This window comes from Capra hircus, chromosome 25, assembly GCF_001704415.2.
Source record: "Capra hircus breed San Clemente chromosome 25, ASM170441v1, whole genome shotgun sequence".
Classification (NCBI taxonomy): Eukaryota; Metazoa; Chordata; class Mammalia; order Artiodactyla; family Bovidae; genus Capra; species Capra hircus.
The window spans coordinates 18,824,047-18,850,347 of NC_030832.1; the positions used below are offsets into that span (position 1 = coordinate 18,824,047).

General features: G+C 42.9%; 1 protein-coding gene across 1 annotated transcript; it reads left to right on the top strand.

Moving 5' to 3' along the window:
* Positions 5,210–22,050, top strand: TMEM159 (transmembrane protein 159). The gene is made up of 5 exons (XM_018040993.1): positions 5,210–5,338; positions 8,148–8,341; positions 16,884–17,052; positions 18,736–18,874; positions 21,156–22,050. Exons 2-5 carry the CDS (start codon positions 8,246–8,248, stop codon positions 21,235–21,237), a joined length of 486 nt encoding a protein of 161 aa, XP_017896482.1. The 5' UTR covers positions 5,210–5,338; positions 8,148–8,245; the 3' UTR covers positions 21,238–22,050.

Below are 26,301 nucleotides of genomic sequence, written 5' to 3' on the forward strand. Positions count from 1 at the left end.
TGGGGATGTCATAGATCATGGAACTTTACAGATGTTCTGAAAGCTCTGTTCACAGGGCTGCCTCTCTGAGGTCATAGACTTCAGCCCACTGAGAGTTTCTTGGTAGAAGAGGAGAGAAAGGAAAGCTGGAGAATGAAACAGCAGCCTTGGGGTTCTGCTGGCTCTGTGCTGTGGCTTCCTGCAATGGCCGTACTTCCCTTCCACTGAGGGGCCCTTCTCTTGGAACTTTTCCAGGAACACGCTGAGTTAACAGTAGAGAAAAATCTGAAGCACAGTTACACACTAACACAAAGAAGAGGGAGGAAGCAACTCACCAAACTATCCCTTTGGGGCCCGAATTCTTCTTTTCTCCTCCTCTCAGCTTATTTTAACACTGGAGGAGCTTGTATCCAGGTCCTGGAGCGAGTCACAAGGCTTCGGCGTCTGTTGCTAGGGAAGGAGGGGCTGTGCCCAGATACAAGACTGGGCTTGACTCAGCTCTGTGTCCAGGTCTCTCCCTTTGCTGGAGGCCATCTGGGCAGCAGGAAGTTTTGGTGACAGAAAGGAAGGTGGGAAGGTGTTTAGCAATGATCCAGGTGGTGAGAGGCAATTAAAGGCTGTGCCTTTGGAGGAGTCTAAGAGCACACAGAAAACTGAAAGTTGCTCAGTTGTGTCTGAGTCTTTGCAACCCCATGGACTATACAGTCTATGGAATTCTCCAGGCCAGAATACGGGAGTGGGTAGCTGTTCCCTTCTCCAGGGGATCTTTCCAACCCAGGGATCAAACTCAGGTCTCCCACATTCCAGGGGGATTCTTTACCAGCTGAGCCACAAGGGAAGCCCAATGCACACAGAGTGATGGTTAAATTCCTGGGTCCTAGAGTCATACAGGTCTGGATTCAGATTCTGCCCTTCCCATTAACTAGCTATGTGGCTTGAGTAAACTGCTTGATCTCTCCAAGTGTCCTTTATAATGTAAAATGCCAAAAATGTCACAACCTACCTCATAGGTGGGTTTGAGAGCTTAATGAGAGAATGCCTGTAAAGCAATTTGCACACCAACTTGTCCTAGTTTCCAGGAACGCCCTTAGTCCTGGGCAGACTGGGACAGTTTGGTCACTCAACACAGTAGGCAGTCTGTAAATGTGGCTAAACATCATTCTCATGATAAACACAGAAACACATGCACATATATGCTCACACACGAAAGATATGATTAAGTGCTACTCCATTCAATCCCTGGATTGGGAAGATCCCCTGGAGGAGGGCATGGAAACCCACTTCAGTATTCTTGCCTGGAGAATCCCCACGGACAGAGGAGCCTGGTGGGCTACAGTCCCTGGTTGAAAAGAGTCAGATACAACTGAACAACTAAGCACAGCAGACAGACATTCAAACCACATGTTAAGTGGTCACTTTCAAAATTCTTTTAAAATCAAATTCGATTTGCTGCTGCTGCTAAGTCGCTTCAGTTGTGTCTGACTCTGTGCGACCCCATAGACGGCAGCCCACCAGGCTCCCCCGTCCCTGGGATTCTCCAGGCAAGAACACTGGAGTGGGCTGCCATTTCCTTCTCCAGTGCATGAAAGTGAAAAGTGAAAGTGAAGTCGCTCAGTCGTGTCCGACCCTCAGCGACCCCATGGACTGCAGCCTTCCAGGCTCCTCCGTCCATGGGATTTTCCAGGCAAGAGTACTGGAGTGGGGTGCCATTGCCTTCTCCCAAATTCGATTTACTGAGCTCTTTTGGGAGACATGCTTCTATATATGTTTTTTTAATTCAATTCCCCCCCCCCCAAACTCCATGATGTTACCATTTTATGATTGATGAAACAAACACTGAGAAAGATATATAACTTATCCAAGTTGCCAGGACTCGCAAGTAGTGCTGACACAATTTGAACCCTGTCCTTATGACTCTAGAGTTCAGTGTTCTTTCCATAAAGCGCCTGCCCAGAGCACAAACATTTTTAGATCTTACAATGAGCATTATATTGTACCAAGTACTTCTACTTCTCCTTCTTCTTACTTCTTCCTCAAAGTTTGGCTTTCCATACTTAGGAAATAACCTTGAGACTCCTCATTCCTTACACTTGCATTCTCTACCATAAAGTATACATAACAGCTTCAAATAGTGTTTAGAATAAATGAGCCACTGGCAGGGTTTGAGACTTTAGACAGAAATGGGGTTATTACTAAGTCTCCTATAAAAGGATATGAAACTCCATGTTGCACACACACAAAAAAACCCAGCAGCTGTAATCCAACAAAGTAAAGTGCTTTAGAAAGGGCTTGGTAGGGCATCCATGAACCCCATGACCTTGTGGGTGCATAGAGACTTATTACTAAGTCTCCTATAAAAGGATATGAAACTCCACATCTCACAAGAAAAACCCAGCAGCTATAATCCAACAAAGCAAAGTGCTTTAGAAAGGGCCTGGTAGGGCACCCATGAACCCCATGACCTTGTGTGTGTGTGTGCTTTAAATTTTAAATTTAAATTTTAAGCACACCTTAAATTTTGTGTGCTTTAAGGCTTTAAGTCTATGTGTATACAAAAACATCAAAGTAATAATCGTGGCTTTCATTTCTTGATATATATCAGCTGCTGGCACTGTGGTAAGCACTTAATGAGCATCATGTTTCCAAATCTTCTCAACAATTTGAGAAGATAAATACAATTATCCCAAGTTTTATAACTGAGGAAACTGAGAAACAGGGAGGTTAAGTAATTTGCATAGCCACTCAGCTAGGTCAATGGCAAAGTTGGAACTTGACTGTGGTATCTGCTCCATGGTTTTAACCAAAAGCCTACATGTAGTCTGAAGAAAGATAGAAAATAAATAAAATATCTGCCAAAGAGAATGAAAATTCCATCACCTCTCCTCTAACCCAGACCACCTCACTAGCACCAGAATTGTTTGCTGACTTAATCTGCTGTTCAGTAATTTCCAAGTGAGGATGCAGGCCTCAAGTCTCTTAACTTCAAGCATACAGGGTTGCCAGATAAAATACAGGATGCCCATACATACTCATATGAAAAAGTTATCTGTTGCTCACCTGAAATTCAAACTGAACTGGGTGTCCTATATTTTTATTTGCTAAATCTGGCAATATGGGAGAAGAGGTCAGCTCGGTTCTAGGTTATCTTCATCTTTGTTAACAGTTTAGAGTCTCAATCTATTGCCAGCATTTTTCACATATTTCTAATTCAGGGTCCAGTGCTTCTGGCAGATCTTTACTGAGGCTGAAAATAGTTCTTAGCCAGGGTAAGTAACTGTGGAAAGGTGTAGAAGCTGCACATGGATTTATTTTATTGACCGATAACACAGCAAGAACCAAGTCCTTGTGTTGCAAATAGCTGCTAAGATTCCCACCATCGGGGAATTTATAGTGTTGTACAGGAGTCAGCCAACACACAAGGAAAAGCAAAATCTGGGCAAAAATAGGAGTGGAAGGAATTTGAAGATTCACAGAGTCACCCCTAGATGGCACCCTTGAACAAAGTTTCCAATGGAGGCCCGCCTTCAGCTTTCCAAAGCAACACCTACCAGGGAAGGAGGGGTTCAGTTATGTTCTAAAGGAAAAACCCCTCCAAAATAATAATAAAAAAAATAACCAACCCTTTCCTGGGTGGGGCAACCATCACATCTCAGCTGAACAAAAGGCATGAAACCAGACAGAACTGTCTGAATCGTAAAAATTCAGGGACACATCTGTTGGTCCTCCTATCTTCACCACTAGCTTCTCCCTTTCTTGGCTCTTGCAGAGTTAGGAGTTAGAGCAGGATCCTTTAACTTATTATTATTATATACCCTAAGCTTATTTCTCAATCCACTAGCCTGATTATTTCTAGAAATATTAGTTGGTAGAACTAATACATCTTTGATGGATGGGCAAAATCAGTGAAAGAAGTAAAAACTGTATCACCTATTTGAAGTTGTGAATAGAGTAAATCTTTAAAGTTCTCATCGCAAGAAAAAAATTCTGTCACGGTATATGGTGACAGATGTTAACTATGCTTATTGTGATGATTATTTTGCAATATAAACAAATATCGAATCATTCATACACCTGAAACTAATACTTATATGTCATGTTATATGCTAACTATACTGCAATTAAAAAAAAGAAAAAAAAGAAACCAAATAACCTTGATAAAACATAGGTTAAAAAAAGCACAATACATTAAATATTTCTGGGCTCCTCCCATGTTCCTGATAGGTGCTAAGTTCTTTACAGCCATTATTGCACCAGTCCTCACTGCAACCCTGTGATTGCTCTTCTCTTTCTTCAAGAGCTGTTTTCCAGGTGGCTATTGACCCAGTCACAGATGAAAGTAGATCAATACATGTTCCCAGATGGACGGAACCTGAGAACTGTGCAGTAGTGGACCGATTTCTCAAGTCTATCCTTCTCTCCATTTTACAGATGAAGTGGTCGCAGAGAGATAACTCTTCCATGGCCTCATAGTAAGAGTCTGACTTGGGACCAGAGCCTAGCACTGTTGGGCCCCGGTTCACTGTCTTCACCAATATGTTCTATGGCAGTTGTTCTAAACCTAGACAACTGTGCAGGGAACATTTGCTCATGTTTGGTGACATTTTTGGTTGTTTGCAGGGAAGGAAAGTACTACTGGCATCTAGCGGTTGGAGGTCAGGCATGCTGCTAAACATCCTACAATGCATAGGACAGTCCCCTCAACACAGAACTTTTCTGCCCAAAATGTCAATGGCGCTGTCCCTTGAAAAAACCCTACTATAGGGCTGGATTTCAGGTCAGAGAACATGCATTCTGGCTCTGGATTAGACGTTTTTATGTATAAAATGGAGATACTAATCTAACAGAGTTTTTAAGGATCTCATTGGCTCATGATGTTTGCATTTGAGAAGTAGTGGTGAAAACCTTCTAGTAAAGGAATTGGCTCATCACTTGTCTGTCCTGAGCTCCAGAGATGCTTCCAGAAGAGGTAGCTCAGGGTATTTACGCAGAAGCCCTAAGACCCTGTGAAAACCTATTTATACCTGCCAGTTCACCCGTCTCAGAGATGGCCGGGGCACCCTCACAAGCCAAGAGTGTAGAAACGGCAACTCTCTCTGAGCCTTAGTTTCCTCACGTGCTCCTCGCTCAGGTTTCTCCCGGAAGCTCCAAAATGCTGAAGGAGGCAGCCCTGGGAGAACGGCAGGAGGCTGGAGCCGAGCGAAGGGGAGGGGCGGGGAAAGGAAGGGGAAGAGCGGGGCGGGGCCACGCGGCGGAGGTGGGTAGCTGGCTGGGGCGCGGGCGAGGGCGGAGGCTCACGCGCCGACCCCGCGGCTCCGTCAGCTCTCCTTTGCTCCTCCTGCACCGCGGCCCCGGGGACCAGGTGAGAACTCGGGCTTGGGGAACCGAGGGCCCCGGCTGGCTAGACCCCTGGGCCGGGCTGGACAAATGGAGGAGCGCGGGGGAGGTGGTGGGTTGAAAGGGGAGTCGGTGACATACACACACACACACGGAGTCCCATCCTTCCCGGCCGCTGCTAGACACAAACACACACACCCCTCCTACTAAGGGAGGTCTCATCCCTCCCCAGCCCCTGCGACACACACAACACACACACACACTCCTACACCTGCTACTGCTTTCGGTAAAGGGTTGCCACCCCTATCCAACCCCGAAGACCCCTCCCTTTCTTGGGAAACCTGGTTGGGAAGTCTCCACACCTCCTCTTTAGGAATCATCAAAAAATGGATGCCCTCATCCCTACGGGGTCTCCCTGCCCCGTCACTGCAGGAGGTACCAAAGGTGGATTCTCCTCCCCAAATTAATGCCGGGGTACTCGGTGCGACTTCTCTCCATCCCGGCTGGAACGTTCAGGGTTTCCGTTTGTCCCCGGACGGGTGGGCGAGGAAGAGAGGGGGGCTTTTAGCGGGTGGGCCGTGAAAGGGAAGGGCGGTTTGGCTTGTGTTTTCCTGGCTCAGCCCGGAAGGCCTGGGGAAAGCAGAAGGCGGGGAACTGTGCGCTGCGTCGGATTAAGGGTTGCCCCCTTCCCTCCTCCTGAGACCTGTCTTTGCTTGAGGAGGCCCCTCCGAGGAGTGAGTGACTAGGGGGGCTGGGGATTGGTGGCCAGCTGATTGCATTTTACGGCTGTGGCCAATGGCTTTCTACCCACGCTATCCACATTGAACTTCCCAAACCGGTCCGGATGGCCCCTCGGTTTCCAAGGCCCTGGGAACCAGTGACGGGAGCTGGGCTTGTTCCTGCCCGTTGCAGATTTGAGATTAGGGGAGTTGAGTGCTGGGAACATGGCCAATTCTAATCTGTGCCAGCTGCAGCTTCAGAGACAGAATATAGGGATGAAGGGTCTAGTCCTGTCCAGTCCAGGGGATTCCTGTTTCACAAAAGGGATTGTAGCAGAGAATCTCTAGCTGGGTGATTAAAAATGTGCTTTAATTTGCTACTAGACCCTATTGGAGAAGGAAATGGCAGCCTACTCCAGTCTTCTTGCCTGGAGAATCCCATGGACAGAGGAGCCTGGTGGGCTACAGTCCACGGGGTCGCAAAGAATCGGACATGACTTAGCAGCTAAACAACAACAACAGACCCTATAGATATTAGGAGATGTGTCGTCCCTGGTGCCTCAGTGGTGAAGAATCTGCGTGGAATGCGGGAGACTATCCACACTGAACTTCCCAAACCGGTCCGGATGGCCCCTAGGTTTCCAAGGCCTTGGGAACCAGTGACGGTAGCTGGGCTTGTTCGTGCCTGTTGCAGATTTGAGATTAGGGAAGTTGAATCCCTAGGTTAGGAAGATCCCCTGGAGAAGAACTCCAGTATTCTTGCCTGGGAAATCCCATGGACAGAGAAGCCTGGCAGGCTACAGTCCATGGGGTCCCAAGATTCCACATGACTTACCAATTAAACCACCATCATCACTTCCCATCTCACATAATTACCATGTGGGATGTTGAGTATGGTAAATAAATATGAACGTCTCTCAGTTAATTTTGTCCACTGTGATAGAATCTTTTAGCATTTGTGCTATAGGTCAGGAGATAAGTTGTAAGGAATAATGGAAAAGATATCTCTGTGTCCAGCCCAGCCTTACAGTATTGTTCTGGAAAATATAAAATAATAATGTATTTGTTTATATAAAAATTAGAAAGGGTTTAAAAAATAGATATATAATTTAACAAACAGCTTTTATTATTGGGACCGTCCTGGAAATTCCAGGCCATTGAGTCACAGAGTATAATTGTGGCAAAGTTTGTCCCTCTCTTGTTACGGAAATGAGACTTACAAGTAAATAGAGAGTAATTTATGGCACAATGTAATTGGGAGCCAACCTATTTAGTGTGGGTAGTAAATAAAGAAATTGGCCACGGTCATATGTTTGAGAAGGCTTTCTGGCGAAAAAAAGGCAGTGGGACTCGAAATAGTGTCTTCAGCCTTACTTTCTTCTGTATTCTTTTCAGCATTTTATCAGGCTAAAAAAATAAACATAAGCTCTCAGAGATGATACCATTAACATTTTATTATCTGTGCATCTAGATCTTTTATTTTACTGTGGATATATGTATATTATGTACATATGCATAAAATGTAATAATCGGTATTTTATAATTTTTTCACATCATAGACATATTTTCATTAAATAAGTGTCAACATCATCTTAATGGCTATACAATACTCCATTGTATGCTGCTGCTGCTGCTAAGTCACTTCAGTCGTATCCGACTCTGTGCGACCCCATAGACGGTAGCCTACCAGGCTCCCCTGTTCCTGGGGTTCTCCAGGCAAGAATACTGGAGTGTGTTGCCATTTCCTTCTCCAGTGCATGAAAGTGAAAAGTGAAAGTGAAGTCGCTCAGTCGTGTCCGACTCTTCGCTACCCCACGGACTGCAGCCTACCAGGCTCCTCCGTCCATGGGATTTTTCAGGCAAGAGTACTGGAGTGGGGTGCCATTGCCTTCTCCGACTCCATTGTATGAATTTATCATTATTTAGCCTGGAAACTCGGGTTCCTGGAAAATAAATTTTTGGATCAAGGTGTGTACAATTTGATATTTTGGTGGGTACTGCCTGGTTACCCTTCATCTCTATGCCCATCGTCAGTGTGTGAGGACAGTAGAAGCCCTCGTTGGGTCAACTGAGTGGAGGCCACTAATGGTTTAAGATACTTTTCATTTCCTCCAGTGACAAGAGACAAGGTGACATGAGACATTTGATGGTGCCCTGCATTGAAGAGCTTCCTGGTAGAATTAATCCTTAAAGAGACTGAAGTGGGTTTCAGGATGGCAAAAGAGGAGCCCCCGAGCGCTTCAAAGGACTTGCAGGAGCTGCAGAGGAAGCTGTCTTTGCTGATAGCATCTGTCCAGAGTAACTCAAAGGTCAGTTTCTAATCAGAGCACATAATGGAAAATTCCAAAATAACACTAGCTTAACACGATAGAAAATTATTTCTCCCTTAAGTAGGAAAAATTTGGAGATAGGTCAGAATCTTTCTAACTCACCACCATGTCATGTTTAAGTTGTGACCTTCAAACTCACTGACCAAGATGACTGCTAGAGTATCAGCCATTGAATCCACATTCTAGGCAGTAAGATGTTATGGGGAGAAAAAGACTTACAAGCCACCTCCAATTTAAGGAGATTTCCTAAAAGTCACACATACACTAAACTTCCAGTTGCATCTCACAGACCAGAATTTAGTTTTCTAATCATCCCTTGTAGCAAGTGTAATTCTTTAGCTGGAGATAGAAGCAACTCTCAGTCTGTGCCACAGATACCATCCTTTTGTTTTGTTATAATTTTGACCTGTTACCCTAAAAATGAGAGACTACTAGAGTCCAGTGTTTCACTAGAAACCCAGTGTCCAATGTAAATATGACATAGAACACATGCGTGACTTAAAATTATCTAGGAACCACATTTTAAAATTAAAAAAAAGCAGGTGAACTTAATTTTAATAGTTATTTTACTAAACTTGAGATATCTAAAATGTATCATTTTAACATGTAATCATTATAAAAATATTAATCATAAAAGTTATTGAGATGTTTTATATTCTTTTTTACTAAGTTTTTGAAATCTGTGTGTATTTTACAGCACATTTCCATTTGAACTAGCCACTTAACAAGTGCTCAGTAGCCTTTCAATGGCAGTGAGACTTGAGACAGTATACTTTGGTTTTTTGAACTTTTATATCTATTGTTTTCTTCCATGTCTTTCAGTATGTTTTTCAGGAGAAAAAAACAGCTCTCAGAGATAATATTATTAACATTTTGTTGAATGTCCTAGACTTTTTTCTATGCAATATACCCATAAAATACATATATGTATGTAACAAAGTGAGCTGGTTGATGATCTGATTTTTGTATTCGATGCCACAATTCCACTAGGATCTCTTTGAGGACCCATACCTTTGCAGTCTAGAGCAGTATACTCTATAGGGATCTTTTCTGAACTCATCCCAAAATGCCTCTGGCACTCTGCATTTAGCAAGCTATTTTTAGATGAGACAAGTAAGTTTCTAGTCAGCAGGCTGAGATTCTTGTTACTAACGTTAGTGAGAAAGGTGCTCATACTCATCTACATTTTCAGTTGATTCTCATTATCTGTGTTAGTTCTGTTGACTCACCTCAGACACTGAACCATTCCAATTGCATCTCACAGACAGGTTGAACCATTGCTCAAATGGGAAATAGGTTCTGGCAAACTTCTGGTGCCAACATTTTCATCAGCCAATAAAACCATAACCTGTTTTGTGTGTCTTTGTTTAAAGGGACCTTTATCCTATACATACTGTTGATTTATTAAGGTTGAACTCCAGGCCAACAGCTTATACTATATAGGCAGCTGTATCTCTTGCCTGAATGAAGTTTGTCTGGTGTTTGCCATTTCTCTTTAAGGCATATCACAACCTTCTTATTCCTAGGAATACAAGCCAGTACTGCTACACATTTTAAATGGGAAAATCACCACCACCAACACAAGAAACCCGTAAAAATGCAGAAAGAGGTGGCAGTAAATATACCATGAAAAGGACAGTTGTGTAAAGAGCTGAAACGAGAAGGCAGAGTGTTAATCTAGTTTGACCTCAGATGGGAGCACGTGCCTCAGGAGGTTCAAGTTTTTCACTGCTGTGTGCATGCCCATGAAAGCATCTTAAAGTGTTGATTTTGGGGTTACAAATCAATTTTAGTGATAGGCAAGTTTACAGATAAGGATTCTGCAAATAATAGAAATTGACTGTATATTAATTAGCCATGGTTGAGCACTTACTATATGCTAGGCACTTGGCATGTCTTAACTTATTTAATATTCACATCTACCTTCTAAGGTAGGCATTTCAAAGCATATGAACTCTGACTTCTTGACATTTCTTCGTTTTTTCACCTTAGATCCTCAGCCATGGTCAGTGGAGTGGGTTTGGACTAGATAACTTCCAGGGCAATCGACTCCCAGAATGAGGGATGGCTCATTAGTTGACTCAGCCTTGATGTTCTTCAGATAGTCCTGAGGTAGAGTAGTTTCTGTTAAATTTTTAAATTATATTAATTGAATTAATTAGTATTAATTGTGTTTATTAAAAAGAGTAATATTGGCAGACAAAGGAAGGGAAATCACCTGTAAACACATCACTGATAAATCCAGTGGTGGTATTATCTTTGTTGTTTTTGTTATTATTAGGCCTCTTCAGTATGTAATTTTTAGATACAGTGTTTTTAATTATGGCAGATGTAGTTCCATATCTTTATTTGATATTGTATATTGGTGTTTTTCCAGATTGAAGCATAGGTCTTCCTACCAATTGCTTTTTTTTGTAGTAGAAACTCCCCTCAGATTGATATACCATAATTTACATAGTCATCCGCTTGCTTCAATGATATTTAGGTGATTTCTTTGTCCTAAGTAATTTATATCCTTAGAGTTCATAAGCTCTTTGAGTTCCAGATAAGAATAGATGGTTTCCAGATTGAGTGTTTGTGAAACAACTCCATCATCTCTTTTAGGAAACCTCTTGAACATAAAGTCTTAATGTCTTACTTTTAGGCTGACAGAGTCAGAAACCTGCCCAAAATAGCTTAAACAAACAAACAGTGGAACCTGCCAGAACTTTGGGGAAATGTAATGCTGTCTCAGAAGCCAAAGGCAAGAAGTAGCAGGGTGGAGCCTCAGGAGGGGTCACTGGGGTCAGAAGTAACTCTCAATACCTTCTCTTGAACCGTATTGCTCCTCATTATAACTTTTCCTTGTGTATCAGCTTCATTCTTCTCTCTCTGCAGCCTGGCTTCCTTTGCTGTTCTCTTCACTTGGGCAGACACACTTGCCTTTAACTCCTCACGTTTCCTCCAGTTCCCAGCTGAAGCCCGCTGTGGAACTTCGTCTTGAGAGTGCTTGATTCCTAGGAGCAAGAATCTGCCTGACCAAGTCACCTATAACCAGGGAGATGGCAGCTGGGCTGGGACTTTTCATTTCATGGGTATCAACATGGCTTCAGGGGTATACCCCTGCTGTGGGGGGGGCCAGTTTTCAGAGAGTAGAGAAGAGAGAGCGAGCATGGGCTGGGCAGATACCGCGCCCCAACCCCACCCTGTCAGTGCTATCTCCATGTGGATTACCTGTGACAAAATAGTTTTGCTCTCATGCTGGCCCTTTCCTTCCACAAAGGATGTTTTTGAATTACCTCCTTTGCATCTGGGTCCCAATCCTGAATTATAGGACCATAATCTAGAAGAAACTATCACATAGAACCTTGGATTTGTCATTACCAGTGATTTTAAATAATCCTGATTCCTCTGCCCTCCAGAGCCCTTCTGGTAGCAAAGGACAGTGGATACTGATCATTTTTTTTTGTTCTCAGACCAGGGAATTAGCCTGTCTTCTAAATAGTTCCAGGTGGAGGCTTTATGTCGTTAAACACTGGCCACATTGTCCCTACTTTAGAACCTCCCATACTCATGTGTGCATTTTAAAATAAGTCATCTTTGTCCGACCTTGGGCTAGTTGCTCGGGCTTACTGACTCTACATCTCATCTCCTCTAAAATAAGCAATGCCAGGCTCATAGATTTGTTGTGAGGATGATCTCAGATGCTATTTGAGAAGGCCTTAGCACAGAGTCTGGCACTTAATGGTGCCAGTCTGTTCCAACTTTGCATTCCTGGGTTATTCAGCACTGCACCATGCCTGTAAAATCTTGATTAGAATACCTGGATCTATTTCAGGGTAGGGATGGAAAATGTTCCTGAGTGATAAGCTCTTCCACTTTCTGTCCTTCCATTGTGTCACCCTCTGTTGCCTGGGAGAATGAAAAGTTAATTGCTATATTCTAATTCCCAAATTTAAGTAATGTTAAATTTTCCCTTGTTATCTATCTCGTAGCATTGTAGACAGAAATAGGAAGTTTACTGAAGGTCCTTAAAATAGTACTTGGCACTTGAGTATTTAATGAATATTCTCTATTATTACTAGGCATAACTGAATCATATCTTCCCCTTCTGAGACAGACTGTCAGAGCAGGGCCATCCTCCCTAAGGGAAGACAATTGCTGGGCTTAATTGTGCGCATCTCAAATTGGTGTCTCTGCATATCTGAATGACTTTATATTTTTTGGTTGTAGGCCCCAGATTTAGAAGAGGTTAAGAAAAAATTAGATTTCTTTAAGGACTATAAGTAGTGCCTTCCTGCATTTCTCCTCTTGGATCCCCATGCCAGATGGTCCTGTTGATTTTTCATTTTTCATTCCTCTTTCATACAGCATGTCTTCCTCCTCTGCCATCAACCTAGTTTTGGCCATTATTATCTCTTGCTAGTTTCCCTGCAAATCTTCCTTGTTGCCTCTTCCACAGGACTGCCTGGTTCATCATTTTAAAAAAGTTCCTTTGAATCTAAAAAAATGGTACATATGAACTTGTTTGCAGGGCAGGGATAGAGATGCAGACATAGAGAATGGACGTGGACATGGGGGAAGGGGAGAGTGGGACAAACTGAGAGAGTAGCATTGACATATATATGCTCAGTCAGTTCAGTTGCTCAGTTGTGTCCAACTGTTTGCGACCCCATGGACTGCAGCACGCCAGTCTTCCCTGTCCATCATCAACTCCCAGAGCCTACTCAAACTCACATCCATTACATCGGTGATGCCATCCAACCGTCTCATCCTCTGTCATCCCCTTCTCCTCCCGCCTTCAATCTTTCCCAGCATCAGGGTCTTTTTCAGTGAGTCAGTTCTTCGTATCAGGTGGCCAAAGTATTGGAGTTTCAGCTTCAACATTAATCCTTCCAATGAATATTCAGGACTCATTTCCTTTAGGATGGACTGGTTGGATCTATATGCTATGACGTGTAAAATCATGTTGGATATATGTGCTACCATGTGTAAAATAGCTGGTGGGCAGCTGCTCTATAGCCCAGGAAGCTCAGCTCAGTGCTCTGTGATGACCTGGAGGAGTGGAATGGAAGAGTGGGAAGGAGGCTCAAGAGGGACCAGATATTTGTATACTTTGGCTGATCCATGGTGTTGTACAGTGGCAACTAGCACAACATTGTAAAGCAATTATATGCCAATAAAAAATATTAAAGTGTTTACATTAGTCAAAAAAATTATTCCTTTGGTTGTATGACAGTCTTGCCCCAAAGCCAGCAGTTTGCTTATTTTTTTCTAGATAAAGTTTGAGTGAGCACTTTCCAATATAAATAGGATGTGAGCCACATATATAGTTTAAAATTTTCAAGTAGTCATATTAAGAAACAAAAAGAACTGTGTAAATTTAATTTTTAATAATATATTTTATATAACCCAATATATACACAATATAATTTCAACATATAATCAATATTAAAAATCATTGGTGAGATATCTTACTTTTTAAACAAATTTTATTTATTTTTTAATTGGTGGAAAACTGCCTTACAAGTTTGTGTTTCTCCCATACAACAATGCAAATTGGTCATAATTATATATATATATACATATATATATATGTATACCTTCCCTCCTGAGCCTCCCTCACCTCCCCGCATCTCACCCTTCTAGGTCATGAAGCATTCTTTTTTAAATACACTCAGTGCACCTCTCAATTCACATACTAATTTTCCATTGGAGATACTTGGTCTCTATTCAGATTTCATAAAATGTATAATTGAAAAACTATTTGAAACATACCCAACTTATTTGAAATATAATTAACTGTTTTCAATGACTGAATCAAGTAGCAATTTTTAAATTTAGATTAAAAATCTAGTTTATTGGTCACACTAGCCGTGTATCAGGTGCTCAGGGCCACATGTGGCTACTGTACTGGACAGTCTGGGTATGAAGTCCTAAGCCTGGAATTCTGGTGTTCCAGCCTCATCTGCTCCTCCCCACTGTGACTGCTGGGTCTCTTGTTTATGAGGATCAGAGAGAACAGTTTATTCTGCCAGATGACATCTGGGGGTTTACTCAGGGTATCTGTGGATTAGAGCTGGAAAGCATCCAAGATCTGAGGCAGCTCAAAGAACTAGCCCTACTCCCATGACCCCTCTGCCTCTCTCTCACCTCTAACAGCCCTAACCAGAAGATCTCACTGGGTTCTGATGCTGGAGTATCCACACGGTATTTCTAGCTCAGAGGTGATTCCTGACACAGTCAACCTCTGACAAGAGAAGCTGAATAGCAAAGTCTTAGATAGCTTTTGTCAGAAAGGAGTAGCTGGAGGCGGTGTAGCCAGTGTACCTTATGCCATTTTGTGGCCGGGCAGGAAGTAAAGTTTGTCGATACTGAAGCCCCAAGACCGATAGCTGTGGCTTCTTGAAACAGCCTTTTCTAGTTAAGCAGAGTGAGTCCTGTCCTTTTTCATCAGCAACTTGAACTACAGAACCCTCATGCCTTCCAGCTTGCCTCCAACTTCCTGCATTTGAATCACTTGGGTGAACAAGTCATTTAGGAGCATGTGTTTTGATTAGTGGCACCCATGATTACTGTAGCTTGAATTATGTCTTCAATTTACCTGCTGGCCTACACGGCCCAAAGGAAGGACCATGTTTGATGGGGAAGAGTTCTGGAATGATGGAGGCTTTCAAGGGAATGGGAACTAGCATGCCAGCACTGAGGAGAGAGATGGCATGGAGCCTAAGAAGATGAGAGAAGCCTACCCTTATGAGGGTGCTGTGAGAGCAGATTAGCTAAGATGGTGTGGTCAGGCTGTCTTGCCCCGTGTCCTCTCACTCTTGCCCCATGTTTTGTAAATGATGATTATGTAACAGCTGAGATCACTTATAGCACTGCGCATATGCCTCACAAGGTACTTGCTTGGCCATGGGCTACTTTTGTTCTCTAATATTTAAGCTCTACCTGGCAAGCCCTTGAGGCTGTGCTGTGCTGTGTTGTATTGGGGTGTGTGTTATGATGTGTTGTGTTGTGATTATGTTATGCTATATCTGCTGCTGGGCTTCCCTGGTGGCTCAGAGGGTAAAGCGTCTGCCTGTAATGCAGGAGACCCAGGTTCAATCCCTGGGTCAGGAAGATCCCCTGGAGAAGGAAATGGCAACCCACTCCAGTATTCCTGCCTGGAGAATCCCATGGACAGAGGAGCCTGGTGGGCTACAGTCCACGGGGTCGCAAGGAGTCGGACACGACTGAGCGACTTCCCGTTCCCGTTATCTGCTACTATGGCTCCTCTGCCAGCCTGGAGAGGTAAACGTGTCTGCAGTTCCTATAGCTCTTCGAGTTTTCTCCCAGCTTCCCCGCTGTCTCCTTGCCTACCATGGGTTCAGTGAACAGTGAGATACAGTGAGACAGATACTGAGGGCCTGCTCTGTATTAAAGCGGCCCTCCCCTACTGAGCAAGCTCCAGAAACCCTTTTGCCTGGTGGAGGAAGATAACCTACCTTTTAACACAGCATAAGCTCTCAGCAGTCATCAGGCTGTGGCTTGACGGGTATCAGGTTGATGACATAACATTTTCTCCTAATGAAATGGCAGCCATTGCAAACATGTGACATCCAGAGGGAAAGATTTAGCTTTGAATGCCTAGATTTTGCCACTTGGAAGCCATGTGACTCTAGGCGAGTCATTTCATCCCCACTGTTTCTCAGACTTAAATGTGTGTACAGACCACCTGGTGCTCTTGTTAAAAAACAGAGTCTGATTTGTCACATCTGGGTTGGGGCCCAAGATGCTGCATTTCTAACAAGCTTCCAGGAACTTCCCTGGCAGTCCAGTGGTTAAGACTTCACCTTCCAATGCAGGTGTGGGTTTGATTCCTGGGTGGGGGGCTAAGATCCCACATGCCTCCTGGCCAAACTAAATAAATAAAACAGAAGCAATATTGTAACAAATTCATTAAAGATCCCCCCCCCCCAAAAAAAACCCAACAGGCTCCCAGGTGATGCCAAGTAGCCAGGACTTAACCTCCCTCAGTAGCCTCAGCTGTGAGGTAAGCAGCCATTTGTACATATGTTGAAGTCAGTTGTCGGCTCTTTGCAACTCCATGGACTGTAGCCCTCCAGGTTCCTCCATCCATGGAATTCTCCAGGCAAGAATACTAGAGTGGGTTGCCATTCCCTTCTCCAGGGGATCTCCCCAATCCAGGGATCGAACCCCTGTCTCCCCACATCATGGGCAGATTCCTTACCATCTGAGCCACCACATCAGAGCATATGCTGAGTATGTCTTCTGAGAGGGTGTGTGTGAAGCAGTAGTGCCTGGGTCTTTCCTTCTTTTACAAGACTTGAGGTTGGGTGGGCCCTCACACTTACCCCTGTCCACAGCTGCCTTAAGTTGTTGCTGGGGCAATTCATGTCTTGGGAGGATTATTATTGTTGACTTCTTATCAGTGGGCCTTCCAACCTTATGACCTTGGCTTATACTTCCTGCAGCTCGGGCAAATTCATCAACCTGGCATTCAGACGTGGCTTTCACACCCGCTCTTCTGCTCTGTCTACAGGTGGTTTCCTTTATGAAGTCTCCAGTGGGTCAGTACCTGGACCGGCATCCTTTTCTGACCCTCACCTTGCTGGTGTTTGTTGCCGTGTCAGCCGTTCCTGTCGGCTTCTTCCTGCTCCTCGTGGTGCTTACCTCCCTGGCTGCTTTAGTGGGAGTCATATTACTGGAAGGTATCCTACTCAGTTACTCACCCTCTTGGAAAATGACTCAGGGCACCTGCCACTGCTGTCAAATGTTGCTGTTCTTGTCAAGGCAGCTTGTCAGAGTGGTTAAAACATGGACTCTGGAGTCTGTTAGAATTCTACCTCCCCCAGTGTGATTTTGGACACGTTGTTTACTCTCTCTGAGCCTCAAATTCCTCATATGTAAGATAGGGATGTAATAATACAATAATACAATAATAATCATTGTGAGATTTGAAACCTACAGTTCTGTAAAGTACTCAGCACAGTCCTCTACAGAGAGTAGCTTCTCCATGAATGCTAACTGTTGTCATTAAACAGAGAAGCCATTCACTCAGCAGTCTGAGCATCTGTTGCATGCCAGGTGCCTTGCTGAGTATTGAGGGTCCCCCTTCACCTTTCCTCCTGACGTCCCACTGCCTGTTGTCAGCTTCTCCCTGAGTTGCTAAGTTAAAATTACCGAGAAAGTAAATCTGATTGGCTCAGTTTGCCTTTTCAAACCAGATCACAATCCACAAAGAGATGTTTGCCATTTCTTTGTGGTGGTTAGCCATCCTTTGAAAAATACTGATCTAGGATTTTGTGAATCTTTATGAAAAGGCAGCACATCTGTTTACTTTCTTTACTTTCCTTCGTTTCCATGGTCCATCCCTGAAACTGTCACTGTGGAGTACCGGGTGGGCAGTTTGACCACTTGTGAGGCAAGGGGAAGGAGGTCTTCCATGGAGCATTTGCCATGTTATTAAATCTACACTGGAACGGGAAATTTGGCTATGAGGGAGGCAAGAGAAAGTGTGCTGAGCAGACAAAAACTACCACAGACTGTCACGTGTGTGATGGTTATTTAATTGTCATGCCATCACTTAGAGGTAGTTATTATATTCCTTTTACAGATGAGTGAAACTAGAACTCTAAGGAAGCCCAGGAATTCATACTATAAATCCTTAACTAGGGTTAAACTCAGTCATGTCAACTATAAAAAGCTGTGCTCTTTCTGTAGTACCTTTTACTATTTTCCCCCATATATCCCATATTATAAAAATGTATTTGATCTGTACTTATTAGATGCTAACTCATTAATATTCCCATTAAAAATAATGATGGGTAAAATGATCCTTCAGACCTTATGGTTACTGCGTAATGGTTGCCAGGTGGGGTTGTAAAAGATGTAATCAAATGTTTAGATTTTACTTTACTTAGCCTGCATAGGCTTTATTTCCATAGGTTGTAGATAAGTGCGAATTATAGTATTTGTTAGGCACTTTGAAACATTGGACATAATTTACCACCCCTATTACTGCCTTGGCTAACTCCTTCTAGAGGATTCCACTGGGAGTCCATCCTTGACCTTGAGGGTGAGGGGGTTTCAAATTCAAATACCCATGGGCAAGGCAGATAGCAGAAGTGAGCAAAGCAGTCCAAGAATGATACAGTTGGGTACAGTGGGGCCTGGAGGAAACTGGAAGGCCAGTCAGTTGGTGCCATGCAACGATGCTCATATGGGTATTGAGACTATCTCCCTTCTTAAGCAATGCCAGAAGTCTGGATTTTTATGGGAAATCTCTTCACTTAAAGCTTCTGAATTAACTGTTGTTTTAAACCCATTGGGACAGGGTTTGGCATCTTCAGTCTGTTTTAGATGAATGATTCTTTTGACATGCTCTCCTCTAGGACTGGTCATCTCTGTGGGTGGCCTCTCACTGCTTTGTGTCCTCTGTGGCTTGGGCTTTGTGTCACTCGTCATGTCAGGGACAATCATGGTGTCCTACATGGTAGTCTCCAGCCTGATCAACTACTGGTTTTCTCTCAGGTAGGTGCATGTCAGTGCAATAACTCTGTCTTTACCATTTGGGGAGATTTTCACAAATAACACCCTAACCCTGGTCACATCACACTCAGTCTCCAAAGCTAGGAGGTGCCTAGTATCCTTACATCTCTTCTTATAGAGAAGTGAGGTTTCCTTCTCAATTTTTTTTTCTTTTTCTTTTTTTAATTATCAGGTAGTAAGGTAGTAATGCTTTGGTGGCAAGTAATGAAAAACCTAAATAGATACTAGCTTAAACAAATAGGAATTTATTTTTATTGCATAGCAAAAAGCTGGAGATAGCTCAGTACTGGCACAGAGCCAACCCAGTGTCCTCAAGGTACCAGGCACCTTCTGCTTTTCTGTGTTACCCCATTGACCTGTCACCTCATGATGACAGGAAAGCTGCTGTGGCCCTGGCTCAACCAACCACATTCAAGGCAGGATGAAGGGAGAAATAAATGAGCCCTCCTTCACCAATTGAGTGTGATCTTTTTTGTCAAGTAAATGAAATCTTTCCCAGAACCTCCCACTTCCTTACCCCAAACGACCTCATTGGCTGGAATTTTGGCAGATGGCCGTTCTAAACTGGAAAGGAGGCTGGGAAATGGAGTACAAACCCACAAGGAAAAAAGCTTTAAGAATGTGTGTTGGTCAGCCAAGCTCTGGTGTGTGCCATAGTTCCCCACCATGCGGTATCAGTGTTAGGAAGGCTACTTGAAATTCAGAGAGAATCCATGGAGCCAGTTAAGTTAATATCAATAGTGTTACCTCCGCTCTCACTTTCCTCTGAAACCTATCATCACTGGGATGAAAAAAGACAGACCTAGTTCTCTCCCCCTACTACATATCCCTTCTGTTTTTTTTTTTTTTTTTAATTTTAAAATCTTTAATTCTTACATGCATTCCCAAACATGAACCCCCCTCCCACCTCCCTCCCCACAACATCCCTCTGGGTCATCCCCATGCACCAGCCCCAAGCATGCTGCACCCTGCGTCAGACATAGACTGGTGATTCAGTTCTTACATGATAGTATACATGTTAGAATGCCATTCTCCCAAATCATCCCACCCTCTCCCTCTCCCTCTGAGTCCAAAAGTCCGTTATACACATCTGTGTCCTTTTTCCTGTCTTGCATACAGGGTCGTCATTGCCATCTTCCTAAATTCCATATATATGTGTTAGTATACTGTATTGGTGTTTTTCTTTCTGGCTTACTTCACTCTGTATAATTGGCTCCAGTTTCATCCATCTCATCAGAACTGATTCAAATGAATTCTTTTTAACGGCTGAGTAATACTCCATTGTGTATATGTACCACAGCTTTCTTATCCATTCTTCTGCTGATGGACATCTAGATTGTTTCCATGTCCTGGCTATTATAAACAGTGCTGCGATGAACATTGGGGTACATGTGTCTCTTTCAATTCTGGTTTCCTCGGTGTGTATGCCCAGAAGTGGGATTGCTGGGTCATAAGGTAGTTCTATTTGCAATTTTTTAAGGAATCTCCACACTGTTTTCCATAGTGGCTGTACTAGTTTGCATTCCCACCAACAGTGTAGGAGGGTTCCCTTTTCTCCACACCCTCTCCAGCATTTATTGCTTGCAGATTTTTGGATTGCAGCCATTCTGACTGGTGTGAAGTGGTACCTCATTGTGGTTTTGATTTGCATTTCTCTAATAATGAGTGATGTTGAGCATCTTTTCATGTGTTTGTTAGCCATCCGTATGTCTTCTTTGGAGAAATGTCTATTTAGTTCTTTGGCCCATTTTTTGATTGGGTCGTTTATTTTTCTGGAATTGAGCTGCATAAGTTGCTTGTATATTTTTGAGAATCCCTTCTGTTAATGATGTTAAAGAAATAGTTAATTAGGATTTGGTGATAGGGTCTGAATCCCAGCTATGCCATTTTTTAGCTGTGTGATCTTGAACTAGCTATCCAACATCTCTGTTCTCAGTTTTCTTTCATGGGTTAAACAGGGCTACTCCTTGCTCTGCCTCTCTCACTGGATTGTTGTAAGGAGACGAATAGTAATTGGAGAAAATGTAATATCCAAATTAGAACAGGGAAAAGGATCATAACCTCTACCCCTAACTCAGGCATTTTAACCTCTTGCATTCCCAGTTTCCTCATCTGTAAAGTTAGTGTAGCCCCAAATCTGATCTGGTTGCAAGAAGCGGCCAAAAATAAACCAACAAAGAATGTCATTTATTCAGTCGTGTACACTCAACATTGCTCTTTAAAGAGGCCTTAGAACTAATCATTTCCTCTTGTTACCAAACAGGCTGTTGCCACAACACAACTCCAGTGGTGACTGTCCGCTGGCCATGAAGTCTGCACACATAGAGGGGCTCTACCAGGAATGACCAGCTGAATGGAACCAAAGGTTTTATTCATCTCTGGAACACTGTTGGATCATCTTTGCCACTTGGGATTATGACTTACAAGGGACTGGGTAAACACTTCCTGGAGGTGTCCTCTAGCTTTTTCACTTATTTGTTAGGTCCTACAGTAGACAGTTTTGGAGATCTTGTTGCTCTGGGCCAGTTCCATCAGCTGACCCAACCTTACAAGGAGAATCAGCAAAGAATCCCGTTGGCTTGGTGGCTCTTTGAGCCTCTCATCTCCTCCCCAGAGATGCAGACCTGACTTTGACAAGGTCCTGAGCCTCTACAGGCCAGTAACCTGATTCCCAAAGGCTCAGATCTTGTATCTAAAGTCCAGTTTGGGTAACCATAGATTGTTTTTACTTTTTCTTTCTTTTTAATGAGAGCTGCTTATTCTTCACTCATTTGAAAAAAAAGATAGGGGGAAAAATCCAAAACAGAACAAGCTCTTCTGTCTTATGAGCCTTTTATCAGAAAGATAAATAGCATTTGGGAATAATGGCCTCTCAGACAAAGTTAGAAAATAGAGTCCAATCTTATCCTTATGGCCAAGAGCTTTTTTTCCAAAGTCTAAAGGTATCGTTTCCACCATTGAATACTGTTCAGTGATGTTACTATTTAAAATATTTGCATTTGACACTTTTGTATTAAGGAAGTTGTCTTGTTAAGCCATTTCTTCAAAAAGTCCTATGCAAATGCTAAACAACCACAAAATTTTTAAATCCTATGGGGTTTCTACTTCAGTAGTTTATTTGCTATGGTATTTTATTAAATAAATATTTATTTAGATGAGCTTTTTTTCTTTAACTTTATTTCAGAATTCTCTCTAGACATCATACCCATTCATTCCTTCTGTGTCAATTTAATGGCAGATCCTGGGTAATAAGGCTTTTCTAGTTACTAGTGGTAGATGCTCAACTCAAAATGGCTTTAAAAAATGGAAGTAGAGGGGGAAGAGATTCATTTCACTGAAATAAAAAGCCAAGAGGTAGGTCTTTAGGCACTGCTGGATCCAGGGTCTCAAGTGATATCATTAAACATCTGTCTCTCTTCATCTCTCAGCACCACTTTTCTCAGACTTAAATGACTTTTACACAGTCTGTCCCCGTGTGGAGGTCCGGGCAGCTCTAATTTTATATCACCCTCATAGTTAGCACTCCATGTTGGGCAAAGAGGCTGCTCTTTTCCAATAATACATTCAGATTTTCTGAGTTTGGCTCTGATTGGACAGACTTGGGTCACGTGGGCAACCCTGAACCAACTGCAGGAGAAAGTGGGGGATGGAATATGCTGACGGATCAGGGCAAGGACAGATATGCATTCAGGAACTAGGAGAGGGAGTGGGTAAGCTCCCTCTGGCTCTGCATAGGTGGGAGTGATAGGGTGTTAGAGATGGGAAGACCATCTGACCCCAAAGGAAAAAGGGCAGACAGAAACAGGTACTTGCTGTTTGATTCAGGAGAACATGAAGCCCTTAATTGGTACTTTTCTGTATCCATGACAGTCAGCCACACCTGTTCCTAAAGGTGACTTCAACTCTATTAGACAACAAGAACTACATATCCCTGCCAATACATGGGAGTATAATATTAAGTTACCGTTTATTGAATGTTTCCTACTTACATGCAAGTGTCTGCTACTAGCTGTCTAAACTAAATACCCTGCTGGGTTCTGAGCTTCAGAAATGAAGAGTGAAAAGGCCTTTTGCCTCCTGAAGTTTACTTTCTAATGTAGGAGTCACTTAACAAGTGTATTAGTTATCTCTTGTTGCATAACGGTTTACAAAGAGCATGTTTGTTATCCTGCATTTTTGGTATGTTAGAAATAGAGATCTGGCTTAGCTGGGTCCTTTGTTGTTTAGTCACTGAGTTGTGTCCGACTCTTTGTGACCCCATGGACTGTAGCCTGCCAGACTCTTCTGTTCATGGAATTTTCCAGACAAGAATACTGGAGTGGGTTGCCATTGCCTTCTCTAAGCTGAGTTCTTTGCACGACTGTAATAACAGTGATGTTAGGGCTGGGTTCTCCTTTGAGGCTCAACAGGGAAAGGATCCACATCCAAGCTCACATAGTCATTGGCTGCACCCATTTCCTTGTAGGCTTTGGGGCTGGTTTCCTCAATCCCTGTCATAAAGAAGCTCATAACCTGGCAGCCTGCTTCTTCAAAACTACCAAGGAAGAGGGTCTGTAAGCAAGATGGACGTTACGTGCTGTAACACATAATCATGTACACATAATCACATACAGCCTGTTACTTTCATTACATTCTGTGGGTTAGAAGCAATCGGGTCTCACTCACACTAAGAAGAGGGATCACACAAGGGAACACATATCGCGGATGGGAATCATGGACTCCACCTTACAGTCTACCTGCTACAACAAGTAAACAAAATATCAGATTATGATAAGTGAATTAAAGAAGGCCAAAGGGGCAGGCCATGTCAACCACAGCAATCTCTGAACCACAGAAAGAGAATTTGTCACCATGCCAAGAGCTGGGGGGCAGGTATTCCTAGCAGAGGGCACAGGATCACAAAGCCCCAAGACTGGAAGGAGCTTAAGGAAAAGAAATGATATCAATGTGACTGGACTTGGTGAGCAAAGGCTAAATGGAGGACAGACAGGAGCCCATCATGCAAGACCTCATAGGGTAAGAAATTTACAGCAAAGAGCAAAGGGAAGATGATAAAGAATTTCACACTTTGCATTAAGGGAAACGTAGATTAGACTTAGATTTTTAAAGACCACTTGTGGCCAATGGATTGGGGGTCAAAATGCCAGTTAGGAGGTCCGCGGAGGTCCACAGCAGAGGATGGTTTACCCTAGTGTAGAGAGCTAGCAGCATTTGGTGATGGGTTGCATGTGGGTAGTGGAGGAAAGGGGCACACAGAATGGCACCTAAATTTTTAATTTGAGCCAGTGGGTAGTCAGTGATACTATTTTCTGAGGTGGCATCTGAGCTTTTCTCATATTAAGTCAAATATGCCTTTTTGACACCAAGAGAATGTCAAATGAACAGTGGCTTAGAGAGTAGATCTGGGCTGGGGATATAAGATTTGGAAGTATTTTCAGTGCTGAGAGCTTTACACAGCCTTCTTATGGAATATTATCCAGAGAGTAGGCAAGAGATCATTTAAAGACATTTTTCTGATCACATAAACAGCCTTGCTGCAAACTCTGCAAGGTACAAGGTGTTTTCCCATTGCACTTAAAAGTGCTAAGTCCTTTACATCACAGGCTATATCTGTTGGCTTCTCATTCTTCATATTTCCTTAGCCTCTGGATTTTAGAGTAAATGAAATTAGGGTTCAGGGCTGAAATGATTCACCAATTCTGCCAAGATGTGACATACAAATCAAAGTTTGCAATTCAGGCTCTGTCACACTACTGGAGCCTGAGGCCTTGATGGACAAATGAAATAAAATAATATACAGAACCCAGCAGAATGCCTGCCACAGAATAGGCCCATAAAGAATAGTTGTCAAAGTGCATGGTGCACTGTTATTTGAAACTGAGTGGAACAGAAGCACATAGGTAACCTATAGTTAATAGCCCAGAGATAAACCCACACGCCTTTGGGTGCCTTATCTTTGACAAAAGAAGGCAAGAATATACAATGGAGAAAAGATAGCCCCTTCAATAGGTGGTGCTGGGAAAACTGGACAGCTATGTGTAAAAAAATGAAATTAGAATACTTCCTAACACCTTACACAAAAATAAATGGATTTAAAGACCTAATATAAGAGCAAAGCCTATAAAACTCTTAAGAGGAAAACATAGGCAGAATACTCTCTGACATAAATCAAGCAAGATCCTCTATGCACCTCCCAGGGAAATGAAATAAAAATAAATGGGATCCAATTAAAATTTTTTGCACAGGAAAGGAAATTGTGAGCAAGGTGAACAGACAACCCTCAGAATGGGAGAAAATAATAACAAATAAAACAACTGACAAAGGATTAATCTCCAAAATGTACAAGCAGCTCATTCAGCTCAACACCAGAAAAACAGCCCAATCAAAAAGTGGGCAGGAGACCTAAACTGGCATTTCTCCTAAGAAGACATACAGATGACTAATAAACGTATGAAAATATGCTCAACATCACTCATTATTAGAGAAAAACAAAACTACAATGAAGTATTACCTCACACCGGTCAGAATGGCTATCATCAAAAAATCTACAAACAATAAGTGCTAGAGAGATGGTGTGGATAAAAAGGAACCCTTTTGCACTGTTGGTGGAAATGTAAATTGATACAGCCACTATGGAGAACAGTATGGAGATTCCTTAAAAAAACTAAGAATAAAACTACCATTTAAAATTTTTCTCTGTGTTTTTTTCAGTCACTAAGTCATATCTGATTGTGACATCATGGACTGCAGCACACCAAGCTTCCCTGTCCTCCACAATTGCTCAGAGTTTGCTCAGAATCATGTGCACTGAATCAGTGATGCCATCCAACCACCTCATCCTCTGTCGTCCCCTTCTCCTACCTTCAATCTTTCCCAGCATCAAGGTTTTTTTCCAGTGAGTCAGCTCTTCACATCTGGTGGCCAAAGTATTGGAGCTTCAGCTTTAGCATCAGTCCTTCAGGTATCATCACAGTTGATTTCCTTTAGGAATGACTGGTTTGATCTCCATGCAGTCCAAGGGACTTGCAATCTTCTCCAGCACCACTATTCTTTTTTTTTTTTTTTTTACTTTATAATACTGTATTGGTTTCACCATACATTGACATGAATCCACCACGGGTGTACATGCGATCCCAAACAGGAACCCCCCTCCCACCTCCCTCCCCACAACATCCCTCTGGGTCATCCCCGTGCACCAGCCCCAAGCATGCTGTATCCTGCATCAGACATAGACTGGTGATTCAATTCTTACATGATAGTATACAAGTTTCAATGCCATTCTCCCAAATCATCCCACCCTCTCCCTCTCCCTCTGAGTCCCAAAGTCCGCTATACACATCTGTGTCTTTTTTGCTGTCTTGCATACAGGGTCATCATTGCCATCTTTCTAAATTCCATATATATGTGTT